The sequence below is a fragment of the Taudactylus pleione genome, unplaced genomic scaffold (genome assembly GCF_031769625.1).
Source record: "Taudactylus pleione unplaced genomic scaffold, aTauple2 ptg001994l, whole genome shotgun sequence".
NCBI lineage: Eukaryota > Metazoa > Chordata > Amphibia > Anura > Myobatrachidae > Taudactylus > Taudactylus pleione.
In genome coordinates, this window is record NW_028286390.1 from 27974 (window position 1) to 45059 (window position 17086).

General features: G+C 48.0%; 1 protein-coding gene across 1 annotated transcript; it reads right to left on the reverse strand.

Annotated features, from left to right (window-relative positions):
* Positions 1 to 259: 259 nt before the first annotated feature.
* Positions 260 to 15798, reverse strand: LOC148435780 (fucolectin-like). Its single transcript, XM_088465561.1, is given in 4 exon segments — positions 260 to 495; positions 12733 to 12841; positions 12844 to 13014; positions 15723 to 15798. Coding segments are annotated over 4 exon segments (519 nt in total). The 3' UTR covers positions 260 to 332.
* Positions 15799 to 17086: the final 1288 nt, after the last annotated feature.

Genomic DNA, 17086 nt, shown 5'->3' on the forward strand with positions numbered 1-17086 from the left:
AGGGGGCCCGTGAAGGAGACCGCACACTGGCCCCAGGAACGCCCCTGGTAAGAGCGATGTAAAACATGTACTGTATGAGCCATGCGGAGAGGATTATTAGAACTTAGCGACTTTCTGACCCCACAGATGAATAAGTCAGTCAGGCAGCTGTCAGGGATGATACAGGAAAATGTTTATTAATTTGCATTATTACAAATGATTTACACTTTGCAGCGAGTCATCCCCTATACAGTCCCTTACAGACAGCATACGGGCCGGGTTCCATCTGACCAGTCCATCTTTATAGAAGCTTATCACCAGCAAGGAAAGCCGCAGGGTGTAATCGGCATCGGCTACCAGCAGACGTGATTGGGCTCCTGCTCGTTTCCATACACCTCCACCTCACAGATGTGCAGGTACTTCTGTGCGCCAGGGAGGACTACGCTGACATAGCGACCTTCCATCCCGTTACAGCAAAGCGTGGTAATATGACCGGTCCCGGAGATGACCCCACAGCTGCGGACACAGGAGAAGAGGAGATGATGGGAGTTGTTGAGCGATTGGCACAATGAGACATTACAGTATACGCAGGAATTTTATAGTTACATCATATAGATCAGGTCAGTGGCCCATACACGCACACCTGCCGCACACACACAGACGCACACACACCCGTTGCTTACACACCACACACCTGCCTCTCTCACACACGCCACTTACACACACCTGCTGCTCACAGACGCACACACACACACCTGCCGCACACACTACACGGAATCATGTGTGCATGGATGTGTGTTTCATTAAAATATCACCAACGTACATGAAACTTGTGCGAGTGGATATGGAGTGCGCATCAGGTGTCAGACAGATCGTGTTTTCTGGATATCTATAACCATGCATAGGTGAGGTAATCTATGTTTCTGACCCAGTAATTGTCCCTCCCACAGACAGAAATCCTCAGAACATGACCTGCTGGTGATACCTGAGGACTGGAGTTAGAACCCCTGATGTAGGACATGAACTCTCAGGCTTGGGGTGTACTAAGCATCATATCTGCGGTGGGGTACATCCTCTATGTCTTTGGGTACAGATCGCAGCTCATTACCGCAGTATGTACCTAGAATATCGCAAAGGATTGTTCTCCTGATAAGAGATCTCCTTTGTGTTGGCTCCGGTCAGAGGGACTCCCAGGTATAACACCCAGATGTCCCTCTGCTGTTCTTCTGTGCTTGGGATCGGATCCCTCCCAAGGAAGAGTGTCCCGATAAGAAGCCCCATCAGGACTAAGCATTCCGGTGCTTTGTACATATGGGGAATGCAGTACAACCCTCGAAAACTCAATTTTCTGTAGTTTTACCGCAATTTCGCCATTAGTACATCCCGCCCGATGGCTATACACATCCTACAAGGTCAGATCCAGGATCTTACTGGCCGGGCACTCAGCTTTACAGACCCTAGGGGGAAATATATCAAACCTTGGAGAGAGAAAGTGGACAGAGGGAGAGAGAGATTGATAAAGAACCAATCTCAGCTCCTAACTCATTTTTCAAGCAGACACTGTAATATGACAGTTAGGAGCTGATTGGCTGGTGCCTTCTCTCTCTCCAAGGCTTGATACATCTCCCCATGCTGCACCTCTCCTCAGAACACCCAGGTGTGGAACGGCCATTAAGCTAGTGCCCATTTCCAAAAAACCTCAGTCATTTCTTTTGGGCTCCCATATTCTCATTGTGACTTACTGTTTATTGATAACCATTGGAAATAAATGGAAGACCCTCTTCCCCACCCCTTTCTTCAAAAGTACACAGAGAAACATGGAACCTCGTTCCATAAAGTTTAAAAATATCTGCGTATTTGGACCATAACTCCCATAAACTGATCCGAGTTTGGCATCCCTGGTGTTGCTACAATGCCTCAAATCCTCAACCCCACCAATAATTATCTTGCAGATATTGCATAGCCCTCATTTCATAGCATTTTCACTGTATTAAATGTGCCATAAATTTCTCCAAATTGGATCTTCGAGGAGCCTAAAACCATATACCAATTGAGGAAGGCGATGAATGGAAGATGGCGGGCAATTCCAGGGATTCGCCTAATAAATAAATGTCATTTGGTTTGTGCAACACCTCAGCTGTCTTTTAGAGCTTCTCAAGTGAGATCTTCAGTGGTTCTTATTTGTCCCATCTATACTGGAAGGTGGCCAAGTGTCTCATTGAACAAGTCACTGGGTGTTTTCCTGAGAATGTTGGTTCCAGTTTCTGTCTCCACATAGACCCCAATAAATTTAAAGCCATCAGACCTCAGACGACGCAACTTTTGATGTTTGTGAACTATTACCAGTCGTTCATCAAGATCTGTTCCTTATTGCCTTCTCCCATCATGGCGCTAACCCCAAAAACCACAACTCTGAAACACTCATCTTCTGAATTAATTCTTCCTGTTTGTGTAACTCTTTGTTAAGAGAATGAAGAAGCGCTATGTGTCTCAGCGAGCTCACCTTTTGGAAACGTTGCCCGTGTGGTTTAGTTCCTGTACACTTTTAACATCTGAGTAGAACTAGGACATTGCAGGTAAGGAGCTCCTCACCATCACGCCGACTCTGGAAGAGTGGGGACCTTGGCTGCTGAGTGCTCTGTTTCCAGTAACCATTTATATGGACCATAAAAACCTCATCTATCTGCAGATTACTTCATGTTTAAATCCTAGAAAAGCACAATGTTCTCTGTTCTTCTCAGGCTTTAACCCATCACCAGGAACCGTAAAGCAGATGCACTGTCTCCATTCTTCAATCTCTCGGGTACCGAACCTCCTTCAAAGAACAAATCAGTATTGGATCCGAGGAGACCAATCAGGAAAGTCTTCTATTGATGTCTATATCTGCCAGTCAGGATGACTGGGATGATTTATTGCCTTGGGTTGAAAACTGCTAATAACACTTTTCCCCATTGTTCTGTATGGTTACCATCCTCCGCTTCCCACTTTATGGACCATTCCACCTACCTACATATCTTGGCTGCCACCCTGGTTCCTGATCCGGTCTCTTTATGGTTGTTGTCTTGGCACTTCTGTGTCTGCTTGTGTAACAGACACCGGCTTCTCCGCAATGTCTCTCTATTCCACATTCAGATATTTCCAGCTTGTAACTTCAAGGACAGATATCCACAATATATGGATCACCCAGCAAAGTTCCTTACTGGCCCCAACTTCCTTACAGGGCCCCTCATGAATAGCAGGAGTCTGTTTTAATCCATGACTTTGCTCTGGCCGAGCTAGCCTTGCCTGACAATAAGGAATCTCCTAACTGTGGTTATTAAGTCACACTCCCATACTGTACCTCACTGATCAATAATACTGGTCTTGTACATCATGCTGGCCTTGTACATCACTGATAAATAATACCGGTCCTGTACATTACTGATGGATAATACTGCTCCTGTATGTCACTGATATACAGATATAATGCTATTACTGTTCATCACTGATGAATAATACCATTCCTTTACATCACTGATAAATACTGATCCTGTACGTCACTGATAGACAAGGGCGGATTAGGCCACTGAGGGCCTGATTCACTACGGATCGCAACTGCGATTGCAATAATGATTACGCATGCAGTTCAACTTTGATAATATGCTAATCCAATGCGATAGCTATGTCGTCGCAGCGCTACATAAGAACGCCCACCTTCCCTTACACACATCCATAATGTTTAGCAAGACTGAGATACCATCAGTAACATGGAGTACCATCACAGCCTCACACACACTTACACAAGCTCTGACCTTACTCAGGAATTACTAACCTCATCACACGCAGTGATTACACAAGACTGAGATACCATCAGTAACATGGAGCACCATCATATCCTCACACATACTTACACAGGCTCTGACCTTACTCAGGAATTACTAACCTCATCACACACAGTGATTACACAAGACTGAGATACCATCAGTAACATGGAGTACCATCACATCCTCACATACACGTACACAGGCTCTGACCTTACTCAGGAATTACTAACCTCATCACACACAGTGATTACACAAGACTGAGAAACCATCAGTAACATGGAGTACCATCACATCCTCACACACACTTACACAGGCTCTGACCTTACTCAGGAATTACTAACCTCATCACACACAGTGATTACACAAGACTGAGAGACCATCAGTAACATGGAGTACCATCACATCCTCACACACACTTACACAGGCTCTGACCTTACTCAGGAATTACTAACCTCATCACACACACAGTGACTACACAAGACTGAGAAACCATCAGTAACATGGAGTACCATCACATCCTCACACACACTTACACAGGCTCTGACCTTACTCAGGAATTACTAACCTCATCACACACACAGTGACTACACAAGACTGAGAAACCAGCAGTAACATGGAGTACCATTATATCCTCACACATACTTACACAGGGTCTGACCTTACTCAGGAATTACTAACCTCATCACACACAGTGATTACACAAGACTGAGATACCATCAGTAACATGGAGTACCATCACATCCTCACACACACTTACACAGGCTCTGACATTACTCAGGAATTACTAACCTCATCACACACAGTGATTACACAAGACTGAGAAACCATCAGTAACATGGAGTACCATCACAGCATCACACACACTTACACAGGGTCTGACCTTACTCAGGAATTACTAACCTCATCACACACAGTGATTACACAAGACTGAGAGACCATCAGTAACATGGAGTACTATCACAGCCTCACACACACTTACACAGGCTCTGACCTTACTCAGGAATTACTAACCTCATCACATGTAGTGATTACACAAGTTTGATAAACCATCAGTAATATGGAGTACCATCACAGCCTCACACACACTTACATAGGCTCTGACCTTACTCAGGAATTACTAACCTCATCACACGCAGTGATTACACAAGACTGAGATACCATCAGTAACATGGAGTACCATCACAGCCTCACACACACTTACACAGGCTCTGACCTTACTCAGCAATTACTAACCTCATCACACACAGTGATTACACAAGACTGAGAAACCATCAGTAACATGGAGTACCATCACAGCATCACACACACTTACACAGGGTCTGACCTTACTCAGGAATTACTAACCTCATCACACACAGTGATTACACAAGACTGAGAAACCATCAGTAACATGGAGTACCATCACAGCCTCACACACACTTACACAGGCTCTGACCTTACTCAGGAATTACTAACCTCATCACATGTAGTGATTACACAAGTTTGATAAACCATCAGTAATATGGAGTACCATCACAGCCTCACACACACTTACATAGGCTCTGACCTTACTCAGGAATTACTAACCTCATCACACGCAGTGATTACACAAGACTGAGATACCATCAGTAACATGGAGTACCATCACAGCCTCACACACACTTACACAGGCTCTGACCTTACTCAGGAATTACTACCCTCATCACACACAGTGATTACACAAGACTGAGACACCATCAGTAACATGGAGTACCATCACAGCCTCACACACACTTACACAGGCTCTGACCTTACTCAGGAATTACTAACCTCATCAACGCATTGATTACACAAGACTGAGAGACCATCAGTAACATGGAGTACCATCACAGCCTCACACACACTTACACAGGCTCTGACCTTACTCAGGAATTACTAACCACATCACACACAGTGATTACACAAGACTGAGAAACCATCAGTAACATGGAGTACCATCACATCCTCACACACACTTACACAGGCTCTGACCTTACTCAGGAATTACTAACCTCATCACACGCAGTGATTACACAAGACTGAGAAACCATCAGTAACATGGAGTACCATCACATCCTCACACACACTTACACAGGCTCTGACCTTACTCAGGAATTACTAACCTCATAACACACAGTGATTACACAAGACTGAGAAACCATCATTAACATGGAGTACCATCACATCCTCACACACACTTACACAGGTTCTGACCTTACTCAGGAATTACTAACCTCATCACACGCAGTGATTACACAAGACTGAGATACCATCAGTAACATGGAGTACCATCACAGCCTCACACACACTTACACAGGCTCTGACCTTACTCAGGAATTACTAACCACATCACACACAGTGATTACACAAGACTGAGAAACCATCAGTAACATGGAGTACCATCACATCCTCACACACCCTTACACAGGCTCTGACCTTACTCAGGAATTACTAACCTCATCACACGCAGTGATTACACAAGACTGAGAAACCATCATTAACATGGAGTACCATCACATCCTCACACACACTTACACAGGTTCTGACCTTACTCAGGAATTACTAACCTCATCACACACAGTGATTACACAAGACTGAGATACCATCAGTAACATGGAGTACCATCACAGCATCACACACACTTACACAGGGTCTGACCTTACTCAGGAATTACTAACCTCATCACACACAGTGATTACACAAGACTGAGATACCATCAGTAACATGGAGTACTATCACAGCCTCACACACACTTACACAGGCTCTGACCTTACTCAGGAATTACTAACCTCATCACACACAGTGATTACACAAGACTGAGAGACCATCAGTAACATGGAGTACCATCACAGCACACACACTTACATTGGCTCTGACCTTACTCAGGAATTACTAATCTCATCACACACAGTGATTACACAAGACTGAGAAACCATCAGTAACATGGAGTACTATCACAGCCTCACACACACTTACACAGGCTCTGACCTTACTCAGGAATTACTAACCTCATCACACACAGTGATTACACAAGACTGAGAAACCATCAGTAACATGGAGTACTATCACAGCCTCACACACACTTACACAGGCTCTGACCTTACTCAGGAATTACTAACCTCATCACACACAGTGATTACACAAGACTGAGATACCATCAGTACCATGGAGTACTATCACAGCCTCACACACACTTACACAGGCTCTGACCTTACTCAGGAATTACTAACCTCATCACACACAGTGATTACACAAGACTGAAAGACCATCAGTAACATGGAGTACCATCACAGCACACACACTAACACAGGCTCTGACCTTACTCAGGAATTACTAATCTCATCACACACAGTGATTACACAAGACTGAGAAACCATCAGTAACATGGAGTACCATCACAGCCTCACACACACTTACACTGGCTCTGACCTTACTCAGGAATTACTAACCTCATCACACACAGTGATTACACAAGACTGAGAGACCATCAGTAACATGGAATACCATCACAGCCTCACACACACTAACACAGGCTCTGACCTTACTCAGGAATTACTAATCTCATCACACACAGTGATTACACAAGACTGAGATACCATCAGTAACATGGAGTACTATCACATCCTCACACACACTTACACAGGCTCTGAATCAGGCCCTTACTCAGGAATTACTAACCTCATCACACGCAGTGACTACACAAAACTGAGAAACCATCAGTAACATGGAGTACCATCACAGCCTCACACACACTTACACAGGCTCTGACCTTACTCAGGAATTACTAACCTCATCACACGAAGTGAGTACTCAAGCTGTGTAAGGCATTGCAGTGGATAATTTATACACGCCCATGCAACAGTGTTCAAACGCACTGGCACATCTGCATTTTGCTGTCCACCCACAAATGGCACATCCTGTCAATCACTCTGCAATGGGTCTGCGTAGTCACTGCGATTGCAGTCCAAATTGCAGTGGCCAGTTTGTGCAAGCGCAGAACTCAACAATCAGACAATTGTGTGTGTAATCGTAGTTGCAATTGTGAGTGAATCAGGTTCTGAGAGCACTGCACAGTTTCTGCTGTTCTGGGACTAATGCTCCCCTCTTTGGCTTTTCACAGCCCCTGGCTGTACCCCACACAGATTCAACAGAAGCATGTATAGATCCAGAAGCCATGTGAATAGTTTTTGTGTGTTTATTGTTGAGCTGCATGCCGCACCACATCTCTTAGAAGGATAGAAGAACCGTGGAAGAGGAGCAGCAGGACAACACAGACTAAGGTGAGTAGGTAGGAGCTGGAGGGATGTAGGGGACTGGAGACACACTGGGAAGCTGGAACTAAAGAGATACTAGATAACTGGAGAGACAGAAGGGGCTGGAGAAACACTGGGGAGCTGGAGAGACTGAAGGGAGTTGGAGCTGTAGAAACACTAGGTGGCTGGAGAGACAGCAGGGACCTGGGGAAACACTAGAGCTAAAGAGGGTAAGGAGCTGGAGAGAAACTGGGGGGTTGAAGAGACACTAAGGAGCTGGAGGGAAAGAAGGGGCTGGATCTGGAGAGACACTGAGGAGCTGGAGAGACAGAAGGGGGCTTGCTGGGGATGTAGAGACACTAGGGACTGGAAAGACAGAAGGGGTCTGTAGAGACAATAGTGAGCTAGAGAGCAGGAAGGGATGGGAGATACACTGAGGAGCTGGAGAGACATAGGGGGCTGGAGAGACAGAAGAGGGCCAGTGCTAAAGAAATACAAGGGTAAGGGGAGGCTGGAGAGGCACAAGAAGGTGAGGCTGGAGGGACGCAAAAGGACTGGAGCTGCCGAGACACAGGGGAACAAGGCAGGAGAGAAATGGGGAGGGGGGGGTGGCGGAGTGGCTGGAGACTATCCATGATTGGCAAGATTAGAAGAAAAATCTCTGGGACTGTAATTTTCATTTAACTGGCTAACATTTGTTCCAAAAACTGTTCAGAAATTGTAGTGTTTTTGTTTATGAATTAATATGGTCAAGAACATCCACTTATAACTTATCCAACATGATTTAAATAAAAAAAAAAAGAAATAAAAAAAAAATATATATATATATATATATATATTTTTTTTTTTACACACATACATACATACATACATACATACATACATATGCACACACACACATATACACACAACCACTTTTTTTTTTTACATATCAATGATATAGACATTGCAGCTGTGCGTTTCCCAGCTGGGTTGATGACTACATTTTATTTTAATTCTTTGGTTTATTTATTTTTTAGAGCTGAGCGGGCCCAGTACTCAGGGAACCAAGCCCACCTGAGCTTCGGAGATCCGAGACATGGCTCGCATCTCCCCCACCCTCCCCAGATCCCTATTCGTGGCAAAACCTTGAGATCCCGCTGTCGGAATTTCAAGATTTTGCCCCGAGTGTCCACTTTTGAAAGTTCAGGTGAAGTTTATGGGCTCGCCGCTGATTGGCTGAGAGTGCTGTCAGCCAATAAGCGCATGCTCACAGACTTCAGTGGGCACAGGAAGAGGATGAAAGATGCCGCACATCCCCCCGGTCTGACACCGCTGTGCCCCCCCCCCGCTGCTGCCACCATGCACTGCTGCCCCCGTACTGAGAACACCATCAGCACCCTCACACAGCCAGCACCCATGCACTGAAAACACCCCCGCACTACCGACACCCTGCACTGAGGACATTGCCCCCACGTAGAGAACACCACCGGCACCCCCGCACAGCTGACACCCACACACTGCCGGCACTGAGGACACTGCTGGCACCCCCGCACAGAGGACACAGTCAGCCCCCCCTGCACTGCAGACACTCCCACTCTGAGGACACCACCGACACCCCCACACTGCCGACACCAACAGCACCCATGCACGGAGGACGCTACTGGCATCCCTGCGCTACAAACACTGCTGTCACAGTAAGTGCACTATTGGTATATCCAATCCACACTGTATCCGACCTGCACTGTATCCAACCTGCACTGTATCCAATCCACAATGTATCCCGCACTGTATCTGACCCGCACTATATCCGACCCGCACTGTATCCTGCACTGTATCCGACCCACACTGTATCCAATCCACAATGTATCCTGCACTGTATCCGACCTACACTGTATGCGACCCGCACTGTATCCTGCACTGTATGCGACCCGCACTGTATCCAATCCACAATGTATCCTGCACTGTATCCGACCCCCACTGTATCCTGCACTGTATGCGACCCGCACTGTATCCAGTCCACAATGTATCCTGCACTGTATCCAATCCACAATGTATCCTGCACTGTATCCAACCTGCACTATATCCAACCCACAATGTATCCTGCACTGTATCCAACCCACAATGTATCCTGCACTGTATCCAACCTGCACTGTATCCTGCACTGTATCCAACCTGCACTGTATCCAACCCACAATGTATCCTGCACTGTATCCGACCCACACTGTAACTGAAGCACACTGTACCCCACACTGTATCCGATCCCCACTGTATCAGACCCATACTGTTTCTGACCTGCAGGTATAAAATGCTGTTTTTATGGTTGGGGAACTGCTCAACAAAAAGGCTGATTGATCGGGGCTGTACATGGGCACAGAGTGCCAGTCATCAGTGGCCCAGCGGCCCCAGGAAGGAAATACTGATTTGGGCCTGTGGGCCTGATTCAGACCCGCTCGCAAGCGGGTCGATGGTGGGGCACTGTGTACTCGCGGCATGCGCAAGCCCCGGAGCGAGTGAGAAATTCACTCGCTCTCGGGCTCGCTACAAACGGGGCGGCTGTCGATGTTTATCGACAGCTCGCCCCGTTTTGTAGGCAGGGAGGGGGGGTGGCTGCACAAACTGAGGCGTTCCCGAAGGAGCAGGAAGCTCACAGGAGGCCGGTTTAAAAAAAATTAAAAAGCGGCCGCCCTGATTCAGAGCGAGCGCTCTGGTGTTACTGAGCGCTGAAAGTGGCGCTCAGTAACACCATCAAGTTCCGTAAAATAAAAAATTTTTTTACGGAAATTGATGAATAGCCCCAACACTCTCATGCTTTTGTGAAAAATAAGTGATGAATAGGCCCCCAAATTAGCTATTATTACAGTTTAATAATATAAAATGATTATCAGGGAATTGCCCCAACACTTCTGTTACTATGCATTAGCGGTTTGAACCTCTATTCTATAATGAGGACAATGGTTATATTCCTACGCAAACAGGTGTCTTCCGACCATGTGATCTCCTACGAGAATAGCGAGTCCCGACTGAAGACAGCTATGGGCCCAGGTCAGGGAGGATCAGTTTCCTCAGAGGTTACCCATTACAGAGAATTTATTATTAAACACAGCCACAATAGTGCGCAGGATATTGTCGCATTGTCAATATATAATACTTTCCTACGTTTACTTTATTTACACAATCACGAGCTCACACTGAATATCAGTGGGATCAGTAATAGGATTGAGTAGTTTATGAAGGTCCTATACACAGAGGCCCTGATTCAGAGCCGGACGCTCTGACAGAGCGCTCGCTCTGAATCAGGGCCGTCCTTCTAAATTATTAGAGCGGCCTCCTGGCCGCTCATATAGCTGTGGGTGACCACCCACAGCTATAGTGAGTGGCCAGGAAGATGGGCGCGATGGTCAAGACCATCGCCACCATCGGGCTTGCGATGAGACCCTTGTCGTAGGGTCTGGTTGCCGCAAGCCCTGGAGTGCACTGGAGTGCACTGACATCATTTGTGATGTTTGTGGGGCCCGGCCCCAGACGGTAGGCGTTCCCATGGGTCTGAATTAGGCCCAGAGAACGTTCATGCTTTAGGTGACCTATGTGTGATAATTGCTGATAAATTAAGCTATTAATCAACACAGTTATGGCTATGATAAACAAGTAAGCTTCAATAAGGATTTCTGGTAATTGTGGTATCACAAAAGACGTGGAATGCTTATACTGCAGAATAAATAGATATTCTAACGGGCATATTTATTAATATTATTTTACTAAAACATAGTTAAAATGGGTGTTAAAAGGGCTTTTGAAGCAGTTTTCTTTATAAAAAAAAAAAAACAACTTACCTTAAAATTGCATTATTTTAGTAAGCGATTCGCATTTCCCATACTTGTACAGAGCAGCTGACCTTGGTCACATAGCAGGAGCCCAGCGATCATCTGACCGGCGTTACAAAGGAGCTCAGCGGATCAGCGGTCCCTGGTTACAGGTAAGTGTGAGCTTAGCAGGGGAGAGGGGGGGACAGCGGAAGTGGCACGATCACACAGTCAGGGTATTGTTTGTGAAAATCCAACAATATTCTCTACGTATGACTATTGTGTCACCACAGGGACCATTTCTAAAGATAGATATACCAAGACGTGCATACATCAGAGGGCGGCCACACACCCAGGGGTGGTTATATTGTATATAACCAATTCAGAACTAGATATGATTGGTAGCCGGGACACACCAAATAAATATGTGATGATCAAACTGCTAAATGGGCCTAAACTATCCCAACAATGCTGTTTAGGCCAAACACTGACTCAGCTAAGTATAGGTATATAAGCCATTGCGGTGACTAAACGCTGAATGCAATGTTTTATAAATACATAGGAAAGGCCACGACTGCCTCCGATACAGAACCAGGCCCTATGAGGAGGAAGTATCCACAGACCCCGCTCACATTAGGGCTTATTCTAGAGATTTCCTGGGCGTTATCCATCCCCAATCCACTCCTACTGAATACCAGCCATGTACCTCACTGATAGATAATATCGGTCCTGTACTGTACGTCACTGACAGACAATACTGGTCCTGTACGTCACTGATGGATAATACCTGTACTGTACATCACTGATAGATAATATCGGTCCTGTGCTGTACGTCACTGATAATATCGGTCCTGTATGTCACTGATCGATATTACCTCACTAATAGACAATAATCTGGTCGTTACTAATGATACTCACACAGGATTGTTGTTGTCAGGAGAGTTCCCAACACGGACCTCGGCCCCCAGGATCCGGTCAGAGCAGCAATCTTGCCGATTTGCCACAATAATGGTTCCAATCTTATAGCTTTCTTGAGTTCCAGTCTCCACCAGGGATTATTCTCAAGACTGTTGTGAGCGCACGAACCTTTGTAAAAATCCCCATTTCTATTGCCATCAATGGCGTTCGCAGGGACATCTTTTATGTGATAATCATAGAGAGAGCTCTGAGTGGCCTGTCCATCCCTGGCTAAATTAATGCCTGAAACAAGATGGAAACATTTGTCAGCATTCATATAATATTATACTGTATATCAGAGATATAGTCAGCCATAGATACACATCTAGCAAACGCCATCACCTGGTCCCCGCTGTCTGCCATCCGTTACCTCCTCACCCCTCTGAGACACACCTGGTCCTCGCTGTCTGCCATCCGTTACCTCCTCACCCCTCTGAGACACACCTGGACCTCGCTGTCTGCCATCCGTTACCTCCTCACCCCTCTGAGACACACCTGGTCCTCACTGTCTGCCATCCGTTACCTCCTTACCCCTCTGAGACACACCTGGTCCTCGCTGTCTGCCATCCGTTACCTCCTCACCCCTCTGAGACACACCTGGTCCTCGCTGTCTGCCAACCGTTACTTCCTCACCCCTCTGAAACACACCTGGTCCTCGCTATCTGCCATCCGTTACCTCCTCACCCCTCTGAGACACACCTGGTCCTCGCTGTCTGCCATCCGTTACCTCCTCACCCCTCTGAGACACACCTGGTCCTCGCTGTCTGCCATCCGTTACCTCCTCACCCCTCTGAGACACACCTGGACCTCACTGTCTGCCATCCGTTACCTCCTCACCCCTCTGAGACACACCTGGTCCTCGCTGTCTGCCATCCGTTACCTCCTCACCCCTCTGAGACACACCTGGTCCTCGCTGTCTGCCATCCGTTACCTCCTCACCCCTCTGAGACACACCTGGTCCTCGCTGTCTGCCATCCGTTACCTCCTCACCCCTCTGAGACACACCTGGACCTCGCTGTCTGCCATTCGTTACCTCCTCACCCCTCTGAGACACACCTGGACCTCTCTGTCTGCCATCCGTTACCTCCTCACCCCTCTGAGACACACCTGGTCCTCGCTGTCTGCCGTCCGTTACCTCCTCACCCCTCTGAGACACACCTGGTCCTCGCTGTCTGCCATCCGTTACCTCCTCACCCCTCTGAGACACACCTGGTACTCGCTGTCTGCCATCCGTTACCTCCTCACCCCTCTGAGACACACCTGGACCTCGCTGTCTGCCATCCGTTACCTCCTCACCCCTCTGAGACACACCTGGTCCTCACTGTCTGCCGTCCGTTACCTACTCACCCCTCTGAGACACACCTGGTCCTCACTGTCTGCCATCCGTTACCTCCTCACCCCTCTGAGACACACCTGGTACTCGCTGTCTGCCATCCGTTACCTCCTCACCCCTCTGAGACACACCTGGACCTCGCTGTCTGCCATTCGTTACCTCCTCACCCCTCTGAGACACACCTGGACCTCTCTATCTGCCATCCGTTACCTCCTCACCCCTCTGAGACACACCTGGTCCTCGCTGTCTGCCATCTGTTACCTCCTCACCCCTCTGAGACACACCTGGACCTCGCTGTCTGCCATTCGTTACCTCCTCACCCCTCTGAGACACACCTGGTCCTCTCTGTCTGCCATCCGTTACCTCCTCACCCCTCTGAGACACACCTGGTCCTCGCTGTCTGCCGTCCGTTACCTCCTCACCCCTCTGAGACACACCTGGTCCTCGCTGTCTGCCATCCGTTACCTCCTCACCCCTCTGAGACACACCTGGTACTCGCTGTCTGCCATCCGTTACCTCCTCACCCCTCTGAGACACACCTGGACCTCTCTATCTGCCATCCGTTACCTCCTCACCCCTCTGAGACACACCTGGTCCTCGCTTTCTGCTGTCCGTTACCTACTCACCCCTCTGAGACACACCTGGTCCTCACTGTCTGCCGTCCGTTACCTACTCACCCCTCTGAGACACACCTGGTCCTCACTGTCTGCCATCCGTTACCTCCTCACCCCTCTGAGACACACCTGGTACTCGCTGTCTGCCATCCGTTACCTCCTCACCCCTCTGAGACACACCTGGACCTCGCTGTCTGCCATTCGTTACCTCCTCACCCCTCTGAGACACACCTGGTCCTCGTTGTCTGCCGTCCGTTACCTACTCACCCCTCTGAGACACACCTGGTCCTCGCTGTCTGCCGTCCGTTACCTACTCATCCCTCTGAGACACACCTGGTCCTCGCTGTCTGCCGTCCGTTACCTACTCACCCCTCTGAGACACACCTGGTCCTCACTGTCTGCCGTCCGTTACCTACTCACCCCTCTGAGACACACCTGGTCCTCGCTGTCTGCCATCCGTTACCTCCTCACCCCTCTGAGACACACCTGGTACTCGCTGTCTGCCATCCGTTACCTCCTCACCCCTCTGAGACACACCTGGACCTCTCTATCTGCCATCCGTTACCTCCTCACCCTCTGAGACACACCTGGACCTCGCTATCTGCCATCCATTACCTCCTCACCCCTCTGAGACACACCTGGTACTTGCTGTCTGCCATCCGTTACCTCCTCACCCCTCTGAGACACACCTGGTCCTCACTGTCTGCCATCCGTTACCTCCTCACCCCTCTGAGACACACCTGGTACTCGCTGTCTGCCATCCGTTACCTCCTCACCCCTCTGAGACACACCTGGAGCTCGCTGTCTGCCATCCGTTACTTCCTCACCCCTCTGAGACACACCTGGACCTCGCTATCTGCCATCCGTTACCTCCTCACCCCTCTGAGACACACCTGGACCTCGCTATCTGCCATCCGTTACCTCCTCACCCCTCTGAGACACACCTGGACCTCTTTATTTTATCCTGTAATCAATCAATTGAGAATTGTAATATAATAAATTACTCTCAGGTTTGGGATTGCAGCACTGGCTCTGTGTCAGCAATGCGGCCGCCAGCGTCACCAGGAGGAAGATCTGCATCCTGCAGGAAGATAAAGTAGCACATCTGTATAATGGCACCTCCAGCAGCTCTGTGTGCCCCAGCCAGTGCATTATATTATATATTGTGCCCCAGCCAGTGCGTTATACTATATATTGTGCCCCTCCCCAATATATGAGGATGCTTTACTGCAGGAAGGTAGACGACGAGTTGTTCCAATGACTGTAAAATAACAAAGTGAAAGGTACAGTACAAGGACATAATCTGAGCATAAAAACAATAAACAAGTGTCCAAGACAATCAAATCTATGATGCAGAGTTTTCCAAACTCCACCAATACATTCCAGGTTTTAAGGATATCTATGCTTGAGCACAGGTGACTTAATTAGCACCTCAGTCAATTGGATTTAACCATTTGGACTCAAGCATGGATATTCTTAAAACCTGGGGTGGGATGTACTAAGCATCACATCACGCCGCTCTTCGGGTACATACTGCGGGTCATTACAGTGGTATGTACCTAGAATATCGCAAAGGACAGCTCGCCCTTTTCCGATGCCCCCAGACAGAGGGACTTCCGGGTTTAACACCCAGAAGTTCCTCCGGTGTCCTCCTGTGCATGTGCTGAAGGACGGCGGCCACAGGGGGTGATGGGAGGGATCCGATCGTCCCGGAGAGAAGCCCTGAGGCTTATATTAGGTAACGCCAGGCATGTATGCAATTAGTGCAGAAACACCCATAATCTCAAATATGCAAAGTAATAATTCTGTTGCTCTGAGTTTCCCAGGACAACCCTACACTGACCATGGAACACATGTAACCCTATACTGACCCCGGAGCATGCAGAGCATGGATCACATGTAACCCTACACTGACCCCGGAGCATGCAGAACATGGATCACATGTAACCCTACACTGACCCCGGAGCAGGCAGAACACGGATCACATGTAACCCTACACTGACCCCGGAGCATGCAGAACATGGATCACATGTAACCCTACACTGACCCCGGAGCATGCAGAACACGGATCACATGTAACCCTACACTGACCCCGGAGCATGCAGAGCACGGATCACATGTAACCCTACACTGACCCCGGAGCATGCAGAACATGGATCACATGTAACCCTATACTGACCCCAGAGCATGCAGAACATGGATCACATGTAACCCTACACTGACCCCGGAGCATGCAGAACATGGATCACATGTAACCCTATACTGACCCCAGAGCATGCAGAACATGGATCACATGTAACCCTACACTGACCCCGGAGCATGCAGAACATGGAACACATGTAACCCTACACTGACCCCGGAGCATGCA